Source organism: Podarcis muralis, chromosome 11, assembly GCF_964188315.1.
Source record: "Podarcis muralis chromosome 11, rPodMur119.hap1.1, whole genome shotgun sequence".
Classification (NCBI taxonomy): Eukaryota; Metazoa; Chordata; class Lepidosauria; order Squamata; family Lacertidae; genus Podarcis; species Podarcis muralis.
This window is the reverse complement of record NC_135665.1, coordinates 66,026,807-66,046,391: the sequence shown is the minus strand read 5'-3', so window position 1 is coordinate 66,046,391 and position 19,585 is coordinate 66,026,807. Positions and strand designations below refer to the sequence as shown.

The 19,585-nt window shown below is 47.4% G+C and overlaps 1 protein-coding gene across 6 annotated transcripts in view; it reads right to left on the bottom strand.

The window, feature by feature from the left end:
• UNC13B (unc-13 homolog B) overlaps positions 1-18,763 on the bottom strand; it is a 158,258-nt gene extending 139,495 nt beyond the window's left edge. For 4 of the 6 annotated variants that reach the window (XM_028748795.2, XM_077936599.1, XM_028748802.2 and 1 more), the window contains exon 1: positions 18,532-18,763. In XM_028748795.2, coding sequence (XP_028604628.2) covers positions 18,532-18,553 — 22 coding nt within the window. In that variant the 5' untranslated portion in view covers positions 18,554-18,763. The remainder of the gene's footprint in view (positions 1-18,531) is intronic. The other 2 variants (XM_077936600.1, XM_077936601.1) reach the window with 1 other exon arrangement.
• Positions 18,764-19,585: the final 822 nt, after the last annotated feature.

The following is a 19,585-nucleotide window of genomic DNA, read 5'->3' as shown; positions in this document are numbered from 1 at the left end:
GAAACAGATTTGTTTCCAAAAAAGCCTCAGCTTCTCTTCATTAGAAAGGAACCTCAAGGGAGATAAGAGCATGCCAGTGCCACCTGCCAGACTGCTGAGCCTGGGGTTGCGCCAGAACAGTCATAGAATCATAGAATCCTAGAGTTGGAAGAGACCACAAGGGCCATCGAGTCCAACCCCCTGCCAAGCAGGAAACACCATCAGAGCACTCCTGACATATGGTTGTCAAGCCTCTGCTTAAAGACCTCCAAAGAAGGAGACTCCACCACACTCCTTGGCAGCAAATTCCACTGTCGAACAGCTCTTACTGTCAGGAAGTTCTTCCTAATGTTTAGGTGGAATCTTCTTTCTTGTAGTTTGGATCCATTGCTCCGTGTCCGCTTCTCTGGAGCAGCAGAAAACAACCTTTCTCCCTCCTCTATGTGACATCCTTTTATATATTTGAACATGGCTATCATATCACCCCTTAACCTCCTCTTCTCCAGGCTAAACATGCCCAGCTCCCTTAGCCGTTCCTCATAAGGCATCGTTTCCAGGCCTTTGACCATTTTGGTTGCCCTCCTCTGGACACGTTCCAGTTTGTCAGTGTCCTTCTTGAACTGTGGTGCCCAGAACTGGACACAGTACTCCAGGTGAGGTCTGACCAGAGCAGAATACAGTGGCACTATTACTTCCCTTGATCTAGATGCTATACTCCTATTGATGCAGCCCAGAATTGCATTGGCTTTTTTAGCTGCCGCGTCATTTATGCCATTTATGTCCTTCCATTTATGCCATTTATGTCCTTCCATTTATGCCATCATGCCTTTGGGGGGCAAATCCCTGAACACCAACTATATCTCCTTTGGAGACACAAAGTCAAAATGACAGAGCAAAGGTTCAGGACGGCATTCTGCACTTCCATAATGAATCATAGCTCAACTACTGTGGATCCCAGCTTCCCACAAACTCATTTTCCAAAACACATTGCTACGTGATAGCTGAAGAGAGACCTCTCCAATACAGCCATGCCTCACGTTACGTTTGCTTCATGTTACGTTCTTTCAGGTTACGTCCCGTGGCGACCCGGAAGTACTGGAAAGTGTTATTTCTGGGTTTCGCCACTTGCGCAGAAGTGCAAAATAACGTCACACGCATGCGCAGAAGCGCCAAATTGCAACCTGTGCATGCGCAGGCACGCAGCTGCAGGCTGCGCTCTTTTCATGTTGCGAACGGGCCTCCGGAATGGATCCCGTTCATAACAGTAGCATTCTGGGTATTTAAAGATTATTTAGAGGGTCAGAAGAAGATAAAATCAAGTTCATTTAACAAAGAAACCGCACTGTAGACAGCAAGTTCATTTGAGAGATGAGATTCCTTGCCGCTCCCCAATCCTCACTCCTCACACCCAAGGCAATTCTTGCTGAACAGTCTAAGGATGTGACACACAGGAGGCAGAGAAGCATCCCTGATTCCCTGGAGGCTGCACAGAGCCCAGTGGACGAATACGCTTTGCTTCTCAAGTGGGAGCTGCAACACAAGAAAGAGCAGTTTTCTTTCTTTCTTACAGCTAACTGGTTTAATGAATCATATAACCTGATGTGTCCCATTTGCAAACTGAGTTTCATGAACAGAAATCCATCTTCTGCAGTGCTTTTGCCAGCCACATACAATTTGCGAGATCCTGGGAGTTTTCAGAAAGTTTAGAATGATCCCATTATCTCCCACTGGGTTTGCAGGTTAAGCCATTACTAGATTTAAAGTCAGGAATACAGGACGGTACAATCTGAAAGTTTGTATGCCCACCTTAGCAGTTTGAAAGCACGTCAAAGTGCAAATAGAGAAACAGGTACCGCTCCGGCGGGAAGGTAAACGGCGTTTCCGTGCGCTGCTCTGTTTCGCCAGAAGCGGCTTAGTCATGCTGGCCACATGACCCGGAAAAACTGTCTGCGGACAAATGCCGGCTCCCTCGGCCAGTAAAGTGAGATGAGCGCACAGCCCCAGAGTCGTCCGCAACTGGACCTAACAGTCAGGGGTCCCTTTACCTTTAATCAGAAAAGGCTGCTCCTGAAGATGGTTTGGAAACTTCAGCTGCTGCAGAATTTGGCAGACAGGTTGCTCATTGGGGAAAGATGGTTTGAGCATCTCACACTGATCCTGGTTCGACTGCACTGGCTGCCCATTAATTTCCACGCCCAATTCAAAGTGCTGCTTTTGATCTACAAAGCCTTTCATGGCTCAGGAGCACAATAGTTCAAGGACTGCCCCTTTCCATATGCACCAACCTGGACTCCCAAATCATCCTCTGAGGCCCTTCTTCGTGTGCCTCCTCCACAAGATGTCTGTAGGGTGGCAACATGAGGACAGGGCCTTTTCTGCAGTGGCTCCCCATTTGTGGGATGCTCTCCACAGGGGTTGTTACATATATTTTAGGTGCCAGGTGAAAACTTTCCTCTTCAACCACACTTTGGGCTGGTTAATATTCTATAGCCTTTTAAATGTGTTTCGGGGGGTTATTGTTTTGCTGTTTTTAACTATTCATTTGTGTTTTTATCTTGTATTTTTATTGTGTGGACTGCCCTTTTGATGAATGGTGGTATATAAATCTAATAAATAATAATGAATAATATTTAAAATAAAGCCAGGCCTCAGTCAGAGCCATTCTAGAAAGGGTTCAGCTCCTTGGCTACTCAAAGGCAGCTACAGACCAGCTTGATGTGATCTAACTTCTACTCCTAGCCGAACTTCCTCTCTCTTGCCTTGTGTTGGGCTGCATTGGCCAGGCCTGCAAACGCTGTATGAACAAACCCCGCTCTGAAAATTCTCTGTTTCCTCCTCCCCCTAATTTCCATTTCAAAATTAAAAATAGCCAGGTGCAAAAGAAAATAGATAACTTTGGGGAATCTACCTTTCCCAGTCTCTTCTTTTGCCCAAGCACCAAAAATATCCTTCCTAGATAATACACTCATCAAATTTCTGGATTTTTTCATTCAGTACTTCCTCTGGCAGAAATTTTGCTTTAATATGGGAAACTGATTTGGTTCACATCATGTATGAGGCCTTCGGCAGCTGGCCGTGAACGAGCGTGACAAATCGGATATTATGACATAAATTAGAATGTGGCTGTTACTGAAGAAAATGTGATGTCCGTGATGAATCCTTGCAGAAGGCTGAGAGGCTCAGCAGTTCAGTGAGCCTGAAATCAAGGGCCGCAGCTAGAGGCTTTCACGGGAAACTGACCTTTTCAGGTCCAACCTCACAAACAGAAACAAAGCACAGAATCCTCTAAAGACATTCTCTTTTCCAGCTCTGTGCCAGAGGCTGGGCTCCGAAAGAGGAAGGGCTGCAGAAGGTGCAGCCACAAGTGGCTCTCAGTCTAGTGGGACAAGGTGGAAGCACCAGATAGGGAATGAGGTCCTTGGGAAGGATCCTGCCCACAGGAATGAAAGAGAAGGGGCAGCCGTGGCCGGAGGAATGGTAGCTCAATGGCAAAGGATGCAGATGGTCCAATCCCCAGCCTCTCCAGTTCAAAGGACCAGTAATTTGAAAAGCCTGTGCTTGAGGCTCTTGAAAGCCTCTCCCAACATGAGAAGACAACAGTGGCAAATAGTCTGGCTTGGTATAAGGCAACTTCCTATTGTTGTAAGAAAAAAAACTGCTCCCTTTCCCTTATGGGGTATCTAAGAGCCCATATAGAGTCCTTATGTAGGTCTCTATGGGTAGAAGAAAATAACAGAGGCCAAGCAGAGAATACTGAGAAGCAAAGCGGCTAGTAAGCCTGATCTTTATTAAACTCTTGCAACGGGGTCCCCCGCTCACCCATGAAGGGAGGGAGGAGAGAACCCAGAACATTGGTGTGCAAGCCTTTATATAGACTTTTGAAATTGCCCACCCTGAAGCTCAAGACCACCCCCCAAAACATCATCCATACATCACAGAATGGGGTGGTCCCCTGCAGAGGCGTCTGAAGGTCAGGTAGTACTCAGTGCAGAAAATTTCTTGTCACCCCCCCCCCCACACACACATTGATTTTTTAATTTTTATTTTTTGCCAGCAAAAATGGTTTTACGTTATTTCATATTTTCTTACAAAGGAATAATAATAATAATAATAATAATAATAATAATAATAAACTTGGGCTCAGGGCGGCTAACATCAGACACATAACATTGGTATAAAATCAAATAATAATTAAATTACCTCCTAAAAAAATGTCAACATCAAATTAAAGTCTAGTTAGATGGCTTTCCGCAGGGTTAAGGTTGGGAACAGTAAGTGCGCCACTGAATTGAAATCTCAGCCTTCATGACACAGGAAAAAGGCCAAGTAAACAGCTATTTTCGTGGAGGAGGGTCAATATATTAACTGATATGCATGAAATTTCATATATAGCTATACAATCCTTAGTGTAGTAAGATAAGACCTTTGGAGCAGGCATTTAAAAAAAAAAGTTTTTTTATGACCTGCCCTAAAAAGGTAAAGGTACCCCTGACCGTTTGGTCCAGTCGACTCTGGGGTTGCGCGCTCATCTCGCTCTATAGGCCGAGGGAGACAGCGTTTGAAGGCAGTTTTTCCGGGTCATGTGGCCAGCAGGACTAAGCCACTTCTGGCAAACCAGAGCAGCGCACGGAAACGCCATAGGGCAGTAATTGTTCCTTGATAATTTGTCACCCCCCTCCATGATGGCACCCGGGGCGGCTCACCCCCCCTTCCTACGCACTTGGTCCCCAGCAGAAATTTGAGTGTGTTGCTTCTCTCCTGTCTGTCAGGATACCTGATAATACCTTATCAGTTGCCTTTTCTGGGTAACCTGGCCATTCCTTGGGAGATGGTAGATCCTTAGTTTCTGAATCTCTTGCACATATTGAGAGTGTGCTCAGCTTAACAGATACTTGCCAGACTGTATTTACAGGGAGGTGTAAGCCCCTATAGTCCAAAGACCATTGAAAAGCTTTCCCCTTTTCCTTCCTCCTTGCAGAGAAATATTTGAGGTCAATTTGGGAGAGTCAAAATGGCTTCAAGATTGTTCTCCTGTACTATTTCAGACACGTGGTTTGTATACTTATGTATGTGTTTGCCTTGTACATTTATGAACATTTATTATTGTCCTCAGAACATCAATGAGCTGATAGCGGTAAACTTTCCCTGAGCAGGTAGCTGCCAACAGCAGGAGCTGTGGCTTTGGTTCCACATCTAGCTACAGACCCCAGCTGTGCAATCAGACCTTTGCTTCAAGCCACATGCAGCTCTTCCAGCAACTGGGACCTGGTCTTGCAAGCACTGGCAGATTCAGCATCTGACCCTATGAGACTCCCTTCTGGGGGTTTTTTGGTCAATTGCAAAATGGCAACCCCATTGCCAATTTGCTCAACCTTCCCCCTCTGGCTGGCCCAGACCACACCTGGATCATGGCTCGATGGAAGAGCACAAACAACTGTCCATGGCTCAATCCCTGCTTGATTCCCTTATTTATGTAAATATTCCTATTTCAAAGATCCAGGTAGCAGGGCAGGGGAGGCCCTTTCTGCCTGAGATGTGGCAGAGCCCTGCCAGTCCAAGGGAACATGGCTGAGCTAGGTGGAACAACAGCCAAGTTATGTGGCAGCTTCCTGCGATCCTCATCTCTGTCCACTGCCCGGGAGTCAAGTAGAACAGAACCGTCCCTTGCTGTCCATAGGACGACTTTTTGTCCATCTGAGCTGGCACTGAGAATCAGAGGCAGGGAGGGAAATGGATGAAGCCCATCACTGGGGAGCTGTGATTAATTGTTGGCTATTTAGGGAAAGGGGACGCGGGTGGCACTGTGGGTTAAACCACAGAGCCTAGGACTTGCCGATCAGAAGGTCGGTGGTTCGAATCCCCGCGATGGGGTAAGCTCCCGTTGCTTGATCCCTGCTCCTGCCAACCTAGCAGTTTGAAAGCACATCAAAGTACAAGTAGATAAATAGGAACCGCTCCGGCGGGAAGGTAAACGGCGTTTCCGTGCGCTGCTCTGGTTCGCCAGAAGCGGCTTCGTCATGCTGGCCACATGACCCGGAAGCTGTACACCGGCTCCCTCGGCCAATAAAGCGAGATGAGCGCCGCAACCCCAGAGTCGGCCACGACTGGACCTAATGGTCAGGGGTCCCTTTACCTTTACCTATTTAGGAAAAGATGGCCATCCTTGGAAGCACCACTGGAAACCTAACTAAGGCTGCCTGGCACACTGGTTCTTACCATTGCAGGACCCCCTAGGTAAGCACCCCCAAGACCCCTTTGGGAGAAAGGGAGGGATATAAGTTTAATTAATTAATAAGTACGCTTCCATCAACTGGTCAGTTGTGCCAAGATACACAACTGGCATGCACACAGCAAATAGAAAGCTCACTTCCTTATTACTAAATAAAGTCCCTATGTAATTTCATGAGGTCACGAGCACTCTGGACGCTTCAATGTGTTCCCTACCTCGACTGGAGCCAATTTGGAATTTTTTGTTTGTTTTCTTAATTTTGTTGCGGGAGCTGCAGGGTTTGAGGGTTCAGCTGATTCCTGCTGTTTCCCCATTCAAGAATCATCCTTAAGTTTCTGCCCAGCTGCTGGTTTGAACTGAGCACTGAGGACAGGAATGAAATCTCTAATTCAATCACTGAGATTATGGGATGTTAATCCTGCTGACGCTGGCAAGAGAGACAGGCCATTCTTTCAGGTGACCTGCTTCCCCAAACAAAAAAAAGGGGAGGGGAGGGGAACTTAAACCGTAATTTAGGCCATTTTAAGGAATGGGAATATCCCAAGAAGATTCTGCTTTGAAAAGCACATAGAGTTATTTCTTCAAAAAGCAATTAGGAAGTCAATTTCATGCCCAGAACCATGACTGCCCCACAGTCCATGCAATCCTCCTCCCTGTCATCAAAGCATGGGCACGTTAAATTCTAAATTGAATTCTATTTTAATTTGCAACTTCCCCTAAGGAGACGTTTCTGATTAGATTTGGTTTAAAGTTAAATCCCTTTGTATTGGAAAATTATTTGCTCATGAGAAGCAGCCTTCCCTGACAAGACAGTCCTGCAAATGTATGGACTTCTCTGCCAAACTTCACTGACTTTATGCAACTGGTTGGAGCACAAGCATTGCACCTTCGTGATGGTTTATGCTCATGATGCTATCAGGGTGGTCACGTGTGATCTGACTTTCAACATTGTTCGTACCTGCAAATGTTTTGCGGCAGTCGTAGAAACGTAGCGTTGGAAGGGGCCACCAGGATCATCTAGTCCAACCCCCCGCAATGGAGGAATCTTTCACCCCATGTGGGGCTCGAACTCACCTGGGATTAAGAGTCTCATGCTCTACCAACTGAGCCATCCAGCCTCACACGGCTTCACTTCCAATCTGCGCGCGTCCTCTAACTTCCTGCTGAAATTCAAGAACTTTTACACCACAAATGCTCAGGTTTATTATTCTCCTGCTTTTGTTGTGCGGCAGCCCCTTCGGAAAGCAGTTGGGTGGTAGCACTGAGGAAGTGTGGCAGAACATCACCGGTGCACTACTATTGTGTCAGGAACACGTTGCAGAATACACCACAGACACGCAACAGGCTGGAGGGATCCTGGAGTCCCACAGCAGACGAAGAGCTAACCTTTGATTCAGACATAGCCAGCGACACCCTGATAACCAACAGAATAGGAATAATATTTGCACCTGCCTTTTCTGTACCTCTTCTAGGTATAAAAGTGGGGCAAGCAGACATTTGGAAAAGGAGAGAAAGGACTAGCTTGGGCTTTTGCTCAGCAGGACTGAGAGGAGGCCATGGGCCACTTGGCTCCTTCCTCTTCCAGAAGAGGGGCAGAGGGGGGGACAGGTGCTATTTGGCCCCCAAGGTGCCTGCGCTGCCCGTAAGCAACAGCCACAAGCTCTAGGGCTGCTTCCACGCCTGCTCTCTGCAATTGCCACCCATTGCCACGCTTTCCCACCCAATTTCAACAGATCATCCAGACCTCACTCTCGGCTCCATGAAGCCAGACATCTCCCATTTTTGAGACATTTGTAGTGATTTCTTTGATAATAAGGGTACAAATGCAGCCCTGGCTGTATTAATGGGGACAGGCACATCACTGCAGAGGCTTTTAAAGGCTCCTTTGCCTTTAAGCAAAAACTTCCTGCTTCGGGTTCAGTCCATTTTATTGCTTCCTGGTGAGCGCAACTGGGGGGATTAGTGATAAAAAGATGATTAATTGTCCTTCCAACAGCCTCTCTTAATTGCCCCCAGTTCTATTCCCACAGGGGGGGGTGCACTTTAAGGATTGGTCTCCTCTTCCTCATTTTTTGCAGTGATGTTTTTCCCCATTTAAAAAAATCCAAAGGAGAAGAATGAGAAGAAACAGAGGGGGGGGAGGGGGGAGGATTCAATTAACTAGAAATGTTTTAATTAAAGCTGAACACTGACGTAGGATGGCCTTGCCATGCGACAAAATTATATTCATTTTCCCGAATACTGAATCAGATACTCTCATTTTAAATTACTGCAAATAACTCTCAGATCAAACTCTCAAGAGGAATCCTCTTCAGAGCAAAAGTTTGGCCAACTTTATGAAGGTGCCACAGAACAAAGTTTAATGGTGAGGAGCAAACAGATGAGATCATTGAGCCAGCAAACAATGTCGAAATGGAGAGCACCTTTTCATTGAAGACAGCACAATAGGAAGTGATAAGGGGAGGAAGTGAGGGAGAGACAACTTGGCTGCTTGGATTTTGCAGAAGCTGCAGCCAAAGAAGTGATGGGGAGATATAGAAGCAAAGGGGGGCTGGCCTTGTAATCAGTGTTAGAAACTGAGAGAGAAAAGTTAGGAGCAAAAGGGCACCTTAAACTGAGGTTATGGGCGCAACAACGGAATGTCTAGGCACACTTTTTTAATAACAAGAATACAAACAGAAAATGAATGAACTGCAGCTAAAATACTATGTTCTTTTTTTGCATGCTCTAATCCTTCCGCTGCCCACCCCCCTAATATTCTTAAGAGGGCCTCTTCTCCTGTCTTTGAAGTGTAGCTGGCAGTGGGGAGGCAGAAAAATGTCCCCCTCTCCTTCCACTCTAAAGTTTTAATCTGAAATCTTAGGCTCAGGACTGCACCCAGAGCTCAGAAACTGCTCATGCTAATGAAATTCCCTGCCGCAAAATGTGCCTCGAACAAGGGGAGTTTCGAATGCGGCTTGCACTGAGGGAGAGCCCTGGTCCGTCCATCTCACTCCTCCTGCCTTTGCGGCCTGCACTGCCTGGCAGGGGCTCTGCAGGGTCTCAGGGAAGAGCTGCCTCTGCATCTCTTCTCATTATGTTTGACTACGGAAAACTGCAAAGTGCGGCACCTGGAGCTGAACTGGCACAGGCACCGTACCAGAGGAGCCCGCTCTCCTTGGACGCAACCACCCTGACACTGGGAAGCTTATGTTCATTACGGGAAATACATGCGGATAAGAAAGGTGCCTGGTTCTTATCCACTAAGGTTGTGCGTCTACAGCGGAGACAAGAGGAGGAATGACCGCTCTGAGGAGCAAAAAGAGAAGAAACGCCCTGGTGCATCTGCAGCAACACAACAGGGCACCTTCCTCTGCCCCAGCTGCAACCAAACACGTCTCTCCCGCTTTGGTCTCTGCAGCCACAGCAGGTGCTGCAAGCTCCCAACACTTGGACTTCGCCCCCAAAGGGACAAATGCAAACCACAGTGGAGATGCAGTGAGCCCTGTGTGCTCTGATACCTCAAGGGAAGAACGATCCCAAAATCTCCAGAGGGAGGCAGGATGGAGGAAGGAAGGAGAGTCTGGGGATAAAGGATCTCAGGATTGGCTACAGAGAGAGCCACCCAGAGGGAGGGAGAATAAAGGGATCCAGTTCTGAGGGAAAGGCGTAGACAGGGAAAGGGCTGGGGTGGGAGAGGGACAGAGACAGGGCCGGGTTTGAGATGAGAGCCACTTTCAAAATGGTTGTGGACGCGGGGGATGATTAATAAAACCAATCCAAAGGGCAAACGGGGAATATCCCGTCATGCCCCAAAGTTTAGGACATTCTATGCCTTTCCTCAGCAGAGTTTATTCTCCTTTGAGAAAAATAAGTGGCTCACTGAAACGTAAACTCCCATATTCTTCGGTTTATAAGACACACCAGACCACAAGACGCACCTAGTTTTTGGCGTAGGAAAACAAGAAAAAAAATATTCTGAATCTCAGAAGCCAGAACAGCAAGAGGGATCGCTGTGCAGTGAAAGCAGCAATCCCTCTTGCTGTTCTGGCTTCTGGGATAGCTGCGCAGCCTGCATTCGCTCCATAAGATGCACACACATTTCCCCCTTACTTTTTAGGAGGGAAAAAGTGAGTCTTATACAGCAAAAAATACGGTAAGCTTTAAGAATAAAAAAACAGTCACAAACGAACATGAGGAGAGAAACTCAAGACAACAGCATGAGGCGAGTCTGAGGCAAGAAGAGGCTACTGGTCCCTCCTAACGGAACAGGTCCTGAAGGAAGGGTCTGATCCCGGAGCAGAGCCCACAAGCCCACCAGACCCCAAACCTCCAGCTGACCCAAGTTATAAAGCTCTAATAACACTAGAATATGGCCAAATAAAAAATGGGTGGCTTTGTGGTTTCTGCAAAAACAAAGGAAGCCTCATTAAAACTTCTGCATTATACACGGGTGAGGCTGTCCCAAACATGTAAGGAAGTCAATCCCAATTGTCGGAGGGGAGGCTAAGTCAAAGGTATATATTTCCATATGTGGTGGTGGAGTGCCATTCTCAAAGCCTTCTGGAAGGCTGTCTTCTAAGAAATAAGCTCGATACACAACAAAAGAACGGAAATGTCCTCTGCACTAGCACTGCTTGGGCTCAGGATCCTGTCTGCTCAGGAGTGTCCCATAGATGACCCCTTAGCCGTTCTACTGACTGCTGCTCATCTGGAGATAGCCAGATGTTGGAAAACCAGTGTTGGGCCAAACATTGATTCTTGGTATAACAGAGCCTGGTCAATAGTATTGGCTGAGAAACTAACATGCCAGGTGAGAGCAGCAAAGGGCAAACACAATCCATATTCCTTTTACAACACGTGTCAAATGTTTATTGAGTACTGTACATAAATTGTTCAGACTGTGGCAGGATTCCACCCAGGAAAATGTGGCGTGATCTCTTTGAGCAATCAAACGATACTTTAACACATGGCATGATAAAAAGTCTGTACCCGTTGTTTACTGTTGCAACAATTGTTTTCTCAAAAGTTATCTTCTGTACCATGAAAATAAATAAAAACAATATTTCGCTTACAGAAATTGCCCATGCACCACTTGCAACCAAGAGAAGATGCCCGGGTGCCAGGATGGTGCCTGACGTCTCCCCCTGGGGGTCCTTGGATCTAGACCGCTCTCACCCACTAGCAACACATCCTGTCGAATTCTATCCGCGATATTCCGTCTGCACCATCAGAATGAATTCCAGGAACCAGACAGCGGTGTCGAAAAAGACGACTTTAGAGCCACCTGGCCCCCAAATGCCAAGTAGCCATTCTGTTTTGGCGACTTTAACCCTGATTCGAAGAGCCATTTGGCACCTCGCTTATACAGTGGTACCTCTGGTTGCGAACAGGATCCATTCTGGAGGCCCGTTCGCAACATGAAAAGAACGCAACGCGCAGCGACGTGTCTGCGCACGTGCAGGTTGTGATTTGTCGCTTCTGCGCATGATGTCATTTTGTGCTTCTGCGCATGCGTGAGTGCCGAAACCCAGAAGTAACCCTTTCTGGTACTTCCGGGTCACCACGGGACATACCCTGAAAGAACGTAACATGAAGCAGACGTAACATGAGGTATGACTGTATATCAGAGTTTCTAACACTGGATGAGAGAGTGGCCTTAGGTGAGAGTCTGCCTGATGGAGAGCTGCTTCTGAGTTGAGTGGAACATCCACCCTGAGGAGACCATCGACAGCCAAAAGAAGGAGCCTCGCAGCTCAGATAGGAAGAGCAGGTTGAGGGTCTGGGAGCAAAATGGAGGGATGAGTCTGAGCCAGGAAAGCAGGTGCTGCGGGAAGACAGACTAAACCGGGGTCTCCTTCCAGTCAGGAGGGGAGATCTTCCAGAAAGAGAAGACTCTCAAGACCCCCTGGGTCCGTTAGAGTAACGGGAAGACCTCAGAGAGGGGCACTGCTAAGAGGGTGGGGAACTGAGGACCTCGCTTAGGAAGCCAAGTACAGTGGTACCTCTGGTTGCGAATGGGATCCATTCCGGAGCCCCGTTTGCATCATGAGTAGAATGGAACCCGCGTCTGCGTGGGTCGCAATTCACTGCTTCTGCGCATGCGCGTGACGTCATTCTGAGCATCTGCACATGTGTGAGCAGTGAAACCCAGAAGTAACCTGTTCCGTTACTTTTGGGTCGTCGCGGGACGCAACCTGAAAAGACATAACCTGAACCGAACGTAACTAGAGGTATGGCGGTATGAAGCTGTGCCGAAAGCATTTCACTGCCACACCTGTCGAGACTAGTAAGGGAATGAAAGTGAAGTAATAGAAACGGAGTGAAGCATTTCAGCCCCGACTCCCCCAGAAACCCTAGTCAGGCTCCTCTTGAGCCCAGGCGCAAAGAACTAGGCCCTTGCCAGGTGAGCACAACCTGTTCCTATTTGCAATGAAATTTCATGGGAAATGTATTGCACACTTGGTTACAGTGTCACCATTTAAACGACCTGTTTAAATCAGATTTTAAAATGGGTTTTGTGAGTCCAACATCTCAACGAAACAGAGACCTGCCAGACACTACTCTTAAAGTGATGTCAGAAATGCACAAGATGCTCTCAGAATGGCAAACAAAAGATGAACAAGCGAAATCCTCCAGGACACCTTGGGCAAGAGATGTAGGGCATATTATAGAAATGTCAGCACAGGAGCAACTGTGGAATGCAGATTTGAAATTGACAGCATGTTATGGGTTAAAGGGAAATTATTTGAACATGATTTATAGATGGTATTTGACACCTAATAGATGAGCAAAAATGTATAAATCTGAATCGAATATGTGCTGGAAATATAAAGAGAAATATAAAGGTACCTTTTTGCATATGTGGCGGAGATGTAAGAAGGTATAAGTCTACTGGGAAATGATATATTACGAGCTGAAAAAAATGTTTAAGGTTAATTTTTCTTTAAAAAAAGAGGCCATTATTTTGGGGACAATGGAATTAGAGATGCTTGAACAGTATAAAAGTTTATTTATGTCTGCGACCACGGCAGGCTGTGTGATGTTAACACCAAGATGAAAAGAGGACAACGTCCCAACCAAAGAAGAATGGCAACAAAAACTACTAGAATACGCAGATATGGCGAAACTTACCGGAAGAATAAGAAACCAAGACGACAGAGTCTTTAATATAGAGTGGCAATCCTTTATTGTATGTTTACAAAATAATTGTAAACAGATAAAATCATTCACAGGATTGATGTAAAGACGTGCAGTGACATAATATTGATTATATGGGGTAAGAAGAAGAAGAAGAAGAAGAAGAAGAAGAATTATTTATTTGTACCCCGCCCATCTGGCTGGGTTTACCATACCTTTAGGTTTACCGTACTTTTCCATGTATAACACTAGGTTTTTTTACTAAAAAATAATGTTAAAAGGGGGGGTAGTCTCATACATGGGTGCAATCTCCCCCAATTTTCTTAATTTTGAGTCCCACAAAATAGGGGGCGTCTTATACACAGGGAAAATGCGGTAATTTGGAAATGCAGAAAAAATGATATCAACATTAGAAACAGCAGAAAGAGATGGAGGGAGGTCAAAATAAGATATTGGAATTTGTAGTGTAAAATCTTTTTTCTTTTGTTGATTTGCTGTAAAATTATTTTTTTAAAAAAATTAAGGAAATGTATTGCACGAAGAGCAGGTGGTATTGGGGAAAGAAGGAGGCCGTTGGGGTTGGCTGCTCCTTCAGTTGGTTCTGTCTTGACTGTGAGGGTGACAAGGGCTATGGGGCCTGGACACTGCCTGGAGGAGTTTTTAAATAGCACTTGCCCTTCAAATGCTGCCAGCCGGACAAGTGAAGATTCACATGCAACTCTTTGCGTAAAGCATATCTTTTCATCACAAACAGCTAACACAACCCTCCAGCCATGGGTTATAGCCAGAGTTCCTGCAGAGTGAAAACAGGAAGACTGTTGGTGCCTGGTGGTCCGTGTCAGTGACCGAAACATGTTGCCCCCCCCCATGTCGCTCTTCTTTGATTACTCCCTTGCATCCGCTCTTGTTCCAATATTAAAAGTATTCTAAATGCACAGACACTGTAGTTTAAAACTGAACTCTCTTTTTAAAGGTAAAACTCCCCAAGCACTGGTAGCGCATAAATATGCATGACGCTCATGAGCATTTACGTCAAAACCCAGTTATCACTAACAAAATTAATGGCCAGTTCCAAAAGCAACACACTGCAGCCGCGTCTTCTCTCTCCCTTGGGTTTATTTCAGAATGGTCCACCCATGGCGGGCTCCAACACTGCCCCCCTTCAACCTCTAATGGTGGCAACAGGGCGAAAACAAAGACACCGTTAAATCTCCTGCTCTGGAAGAAACAGCAAGAGGAGAAGGATGTGGAAAGACAATTACTACTTTTATACCAATAGCAAACTTGTTCTCCATGGACTGGATCTTATGCAGCCAAAACAGCACCATCAATAGACGAGAAGGAGGCAGTAGCAAGGGAACCTCAGGGTTGGCCCAAGTACAGTGGTACCTCTGGTTGCAAACGGGATCCGACCCGGAGGCCCGTTCACAGCCTGAAAAGCGCAAATCGCAATTCACCGCTTCTGCACATGCACATAACATTATTTTGCACGTCTGCATATGCGCGAGCGGCGAAACCCGGTAGTAACCCTTTCCAGTACTTCCGGGTCGCCGCAGGACGCAACCTGAAAATGAGCAACCTGAAGCAAACATAACATGAGGTATGACTGCACAAAAAATATTTAAGGGGAAAACATGTGGTGTTTGGGTGTCCCAAAACCCCCCGAAATGGGGTGGGGGAATGGTGTAGTTGGATACCGAATAGGACACTGAACACTTGGTTGGGAATCGTGTAGAAATCTCCCACAGGGAAGCATAGAACTGCTCTTTGCAGCGGATGTGGAAGGAGTTGCTCAAGCTGTGGAACTCTTGGAGGAATGAGGGACCGATGGTCTGTTTGGGCTGGATTTGGTTGGGAGGGGGACTATCACAGGTGACCGATTTGTCTTGGTGGAGGTGTTTATATACGGCACTGTCTTTCATGTATGGTTTGGATTAAGCTTCATCTTGATCTTTCAGATGTAGATATAGTCACAGTAGCTATATAGTTGTTCCCATGAGTTTGTTTTTAAGGAGTTTCACTTATGTTTGTAGTCCACATGATAAAAGATACCATTAATACGTGTTATTGTAGTTTATGTTCTTAGCTGTAGTTCTGATGTTTTATTAGTTATGGTTTCTTATTATGATTGATAGTTATTTCATGTTTGTTTATTTTATTTAACTAGTTGCTAAAAGAAAAACATCATTCCTCTGGTATTTGCTGTAAGGATTTGGGCTGAGTTAGGTTCACCCTGCCCTGGGAATCCTGGCTTGGGAGGCAGTATTTTGGGGGTGGGCGTAAGATGTGCAATTTCCTCCCCACCAAGGTCCATTGGGCACCTTCACTGTTGGAGACCTACCTGTCCCTGGGTTTTTTTTGCTGGGCACCTAGCTTATACACCTGAGTTTCGAAAACTGGAACCAAGCCTTTGCGATGTAAAAACTACAGCTTGTGCATCAGGTGCCTTTATTCCTATTCTTTTGGAGTGGTTTCTTCTTGTTTACCACCCTTCATAAATCACTTTGTGCATGCGGCATTTTTTATTCTGCTCAATGACTGGAGGTGGTCCACAAGAAACAGTGTATTGTAACCTAGAAAGCTAAACTGCAGATTTTGAAGAAAAGGTTCTGCCTAACCTCTGAAACAAAGCAAGGCTCAAGAACTCCTGTAGACACTATCCAGCCCCCCCCCCCCCCGCCGCAAAAGCAAGCTACCCCTGCTAAGGCCTCAAATATCCTTGATGTTTCCACGCATTGAGACTGTGCAAGGCAAATAAGAAAGCAACAAGTCATAACCTTGAAAACAAAGGCGGCCCTCTTCAGTTAAGGAAGCACCTTTCTCCCCGCCCCCCCCCCCCGCCCCCAGGTTAACAGAGCAGAGGATCTGGCATGGGGGAGGCAGGAGGGCTGTCTAGCTCAAGCCACATGGGAATGGCTATAGTTGAGTTCAGAGTTAGATAATCACCGATTTCAGCAAAGCATCTGCTCCTTTTAAAAGGGCACTGCTCAGAAATATGCAGATAGATGCCGAGAGAGCTTATTTTTATAGTGCTCTGGCCAAATCCTATTCCACTCAGCACTGCCGTGGCACAGGGAATCTGTAGGCTTCTCTCCCTCTCACGGCGGCAGATGCAAGTTGGCCAGCGCAACAGTGAAAATATTGAACACTCCAACAAGGAAGCAGGTGAAAAGAAACCATGTGCATTTGGCTTTTCTGCTCACTGGCGGTTTTCCAGTGGCCGAAAAGTTCAAGCTGTACAGAATAAGCACGACATATGCCCATCCGCTGCTTTGTCAACAGACAGGCTCATTATATACCGAGACAGGAGGAGTATTGGTCTGACACTGTATAAAGAAGCGCCCTATGTTCCAAAGTAACAAAACCACAAGAAATCAGCGGCGCACTGTGAAGAAAGGTCCCCCAATTTAGCCAGCCACTTCATACGCAGAATTTCCAGACCCACAGCTGACCTAAAAGCAGGTCACCAACACGGCTGCCACACCCAGCATCTACACACCTGTCTTACCCATCTCCACAAGCTCCCCACATAAAAGTGGAGAAGGCGGCAATACAATGGCAGCATGTTCTCTTCCCCTACTTCAGCGCATCATTTGGACAACCGAGGGACAATAAGACTTCAGCAAGCGCATGATGTAGCCTTGGCACACCAAAATCATGCAGACTCACATGGGATTTGTGACTTTTAAGGATACTGGTATTCTTAGGTGATGTGTTTGGTTTTTCTCCACCGACTCCCACGTTACAGCAACAGTGCTTAAAGGATGAGGAACCTGTGGGCCTCTTGATGGAGTGGGCTGACAACATCCATCATCACTGTCCCCACTGGCTGAGTCTGATGTGAGTGGGAGTCTAAAATAAGCCCTCCCCCCTTCTTGCCTTACAGACTAACAAGTTCAGCCCAGCATCCTTTCGTGGACTACAGTCCAATTCATCAGATGTGTGACATCTTATCCTGAGTTGTGGGTACGCGCATACATTTGTACAGACCCACATATCTACAGAACTGCCACATGGAGGATGGAGCAAGCTTGTTTTCTGCTACTCCGGAGCTTAGGACCCAAGTCAATGGCTTCAAGTTGCAAGAAAGGAGATTCCAACTAAAAATTGGGAATAACTTTCCGGCAGTTAATAGCTTTTTGACAACGGAATGGACTTTCTCAGAAGCACCCTCACATGCTGTAGTTCCTGGCCAAAAAAAACAACGGGGGGGGGGGAGCTGTCTTAGGCACCTGACATGCCCTTTGTTACCCAAATACAGGTAAGAGGAGGGCTGTTTCCGTGTTGCTGCCCTGGTGTGTAAGCATCTGACATCACCAGATTAAGGAGCTCCTCATTTCACTTCCTTGTATTGCTATAAGAGCATTGACCACTCAAATGAAACTCATCCCTGGCCCAAGAGAGCCCCTTGGGCATCGCAGGACAAAGCGCCTTGGCTGCTTCTCACTTGCCTTAAGTCTCCCTCTGCCAGCTTCTAAAAGTTCATTTCTTAAAAGTTCATCAAAAGACTTTTAGGAGCTCTTCGAACCCATCACTTTATTACTCTGGGCACTCGAGGAAAGCGGAGTCAAGGGGTCTATTGGACTCACAGCTTTAAGCATAGCTCTCAACTTTTCCCTTTTTCTTGCGAGGAATCCTATTCGGAAGAAGGGAATTTCCCTTTAAACAAGGGGAAAGTTGACAGCTATGGCTTGAAGGCCGAGCTGGAGAAAAATCCCCAGGGCCGGACCCCCGGCTCCCTCCTCCCCACACCCCCCCCCCGGATGGCCACGTTTCTTTGCCCAGCAACAGCTGGAGGGGGGAAGCGGCGCCCCTTGGTCCAGAAGGAAGCCCCGGCCCACTTGGGGGGGGGGCCTCTCCCGAGGGGGAAGAAGGAGAGGCAGGGGCGCTGGGGGTCCGGGAGGCGGCGGGGAAGAGCATCTTCGGGGGGGGGGCGAGAGAGAGGCCGAAGCAGCACCACAAACAAACAACCCCCCCCCCCGCCTGCATTAACCCTTTGGCTGCCGAGCCCTGCAGAAGAGAGGGAAGGGGGCGCCTTCTTCTTGGGGGGGGGCGTCGGCACAGCTGCCCACTTTTCCCTTTTCTTGCGAGGAATCCTATTCGGAAGAAGGGAATTTCCCTTTAAAAAGAGGGGGGTACGTCGACAGCTCTGGGCGCCGGCGGGAGCCCATTATTCCTGGTTCTCCCCTCCGGGCCTGACTCACCTCGGACGCAGAGGAGGGACATGGCCGGGGCGGGCCGGGCTCAGGGCGCCCTCCTCCTCCTCCTCCGGGGCGCCGCCGCCTCCTCCTGCGGCGCGGGGGCCTCTGCTGCTGCGGGGGGGCGGTGCCGCGCGGCGCCCGGCCTCTCGTCCTCCTCATGCCCCCCACCCGCCAGGCCGAGGCCGGGACTCGAACCCGCGGCGCGGGAGCAGCGAGCAGCCAGGAGCCAGGCCGGCGGCCCACCGGGAGGCGCGCCGGAGACCCCGTCGCGAAGGGCGACGCGCAGCCAATCGCCGCGCCCGGGAGGGGCGGGGCCAGGCCGGACAGACGCCGCACCTGCCCAGGCCACGCCCCTCGGCGCACCTGCCCGGCCGGGAGGGAGGAAGGGCGCTCTGCCCGCGCTCAGAGGTGCCCTTGGGAAGAGGCGCAGCCTTGGCGGCGTTGTTTTATCATTAACAAGAATTTCACTCTCCGCTTTCTTTCCTTTTCTTTTTATAAATGCTTTATTAATTTACCAGTAAAAAACAAGCCACACCAACAATCCATCATCAAAACAAGTAAAATAATGAATAATAATAATAATAATAATAATAAATTTTATTTATACCCTGCCCCCCCCCAGCCAGAGCCAGGCTCAGGGCACTAAATTATGATAAAAACATAATGGGGGAAAACACTAATTTAATATACAGGCTAAAATACAATTTAAAATGCAGCCTCATTTTAAAAATAACTAAAGACACAGCAAAAAAGATGAAAAATAAAAAACACAAAAACCCAAATATTTTTCCAATACGCAAACTCATTTCAGGACTACGAACCATATTTTAAATAATCCGTACCCAAAGTTCCTGGAAAGAAGGAACAGAAAGAATGTGAAAACTAGGAAAGTATAAGTACGAAGGTAATTTTTTTCCACTTTCCCCATTGGCCTTGTTGCTGCTTCTCACTGGGGAAGCAGGATGGAGTCGCCCCTCGCAGGGCAGCAGACCTTGGGGTGAGTCAGGGAAGTGAAAGGGAGGCAGGAATAGTTATCTTTCTGCTAATTAGTGGGTGG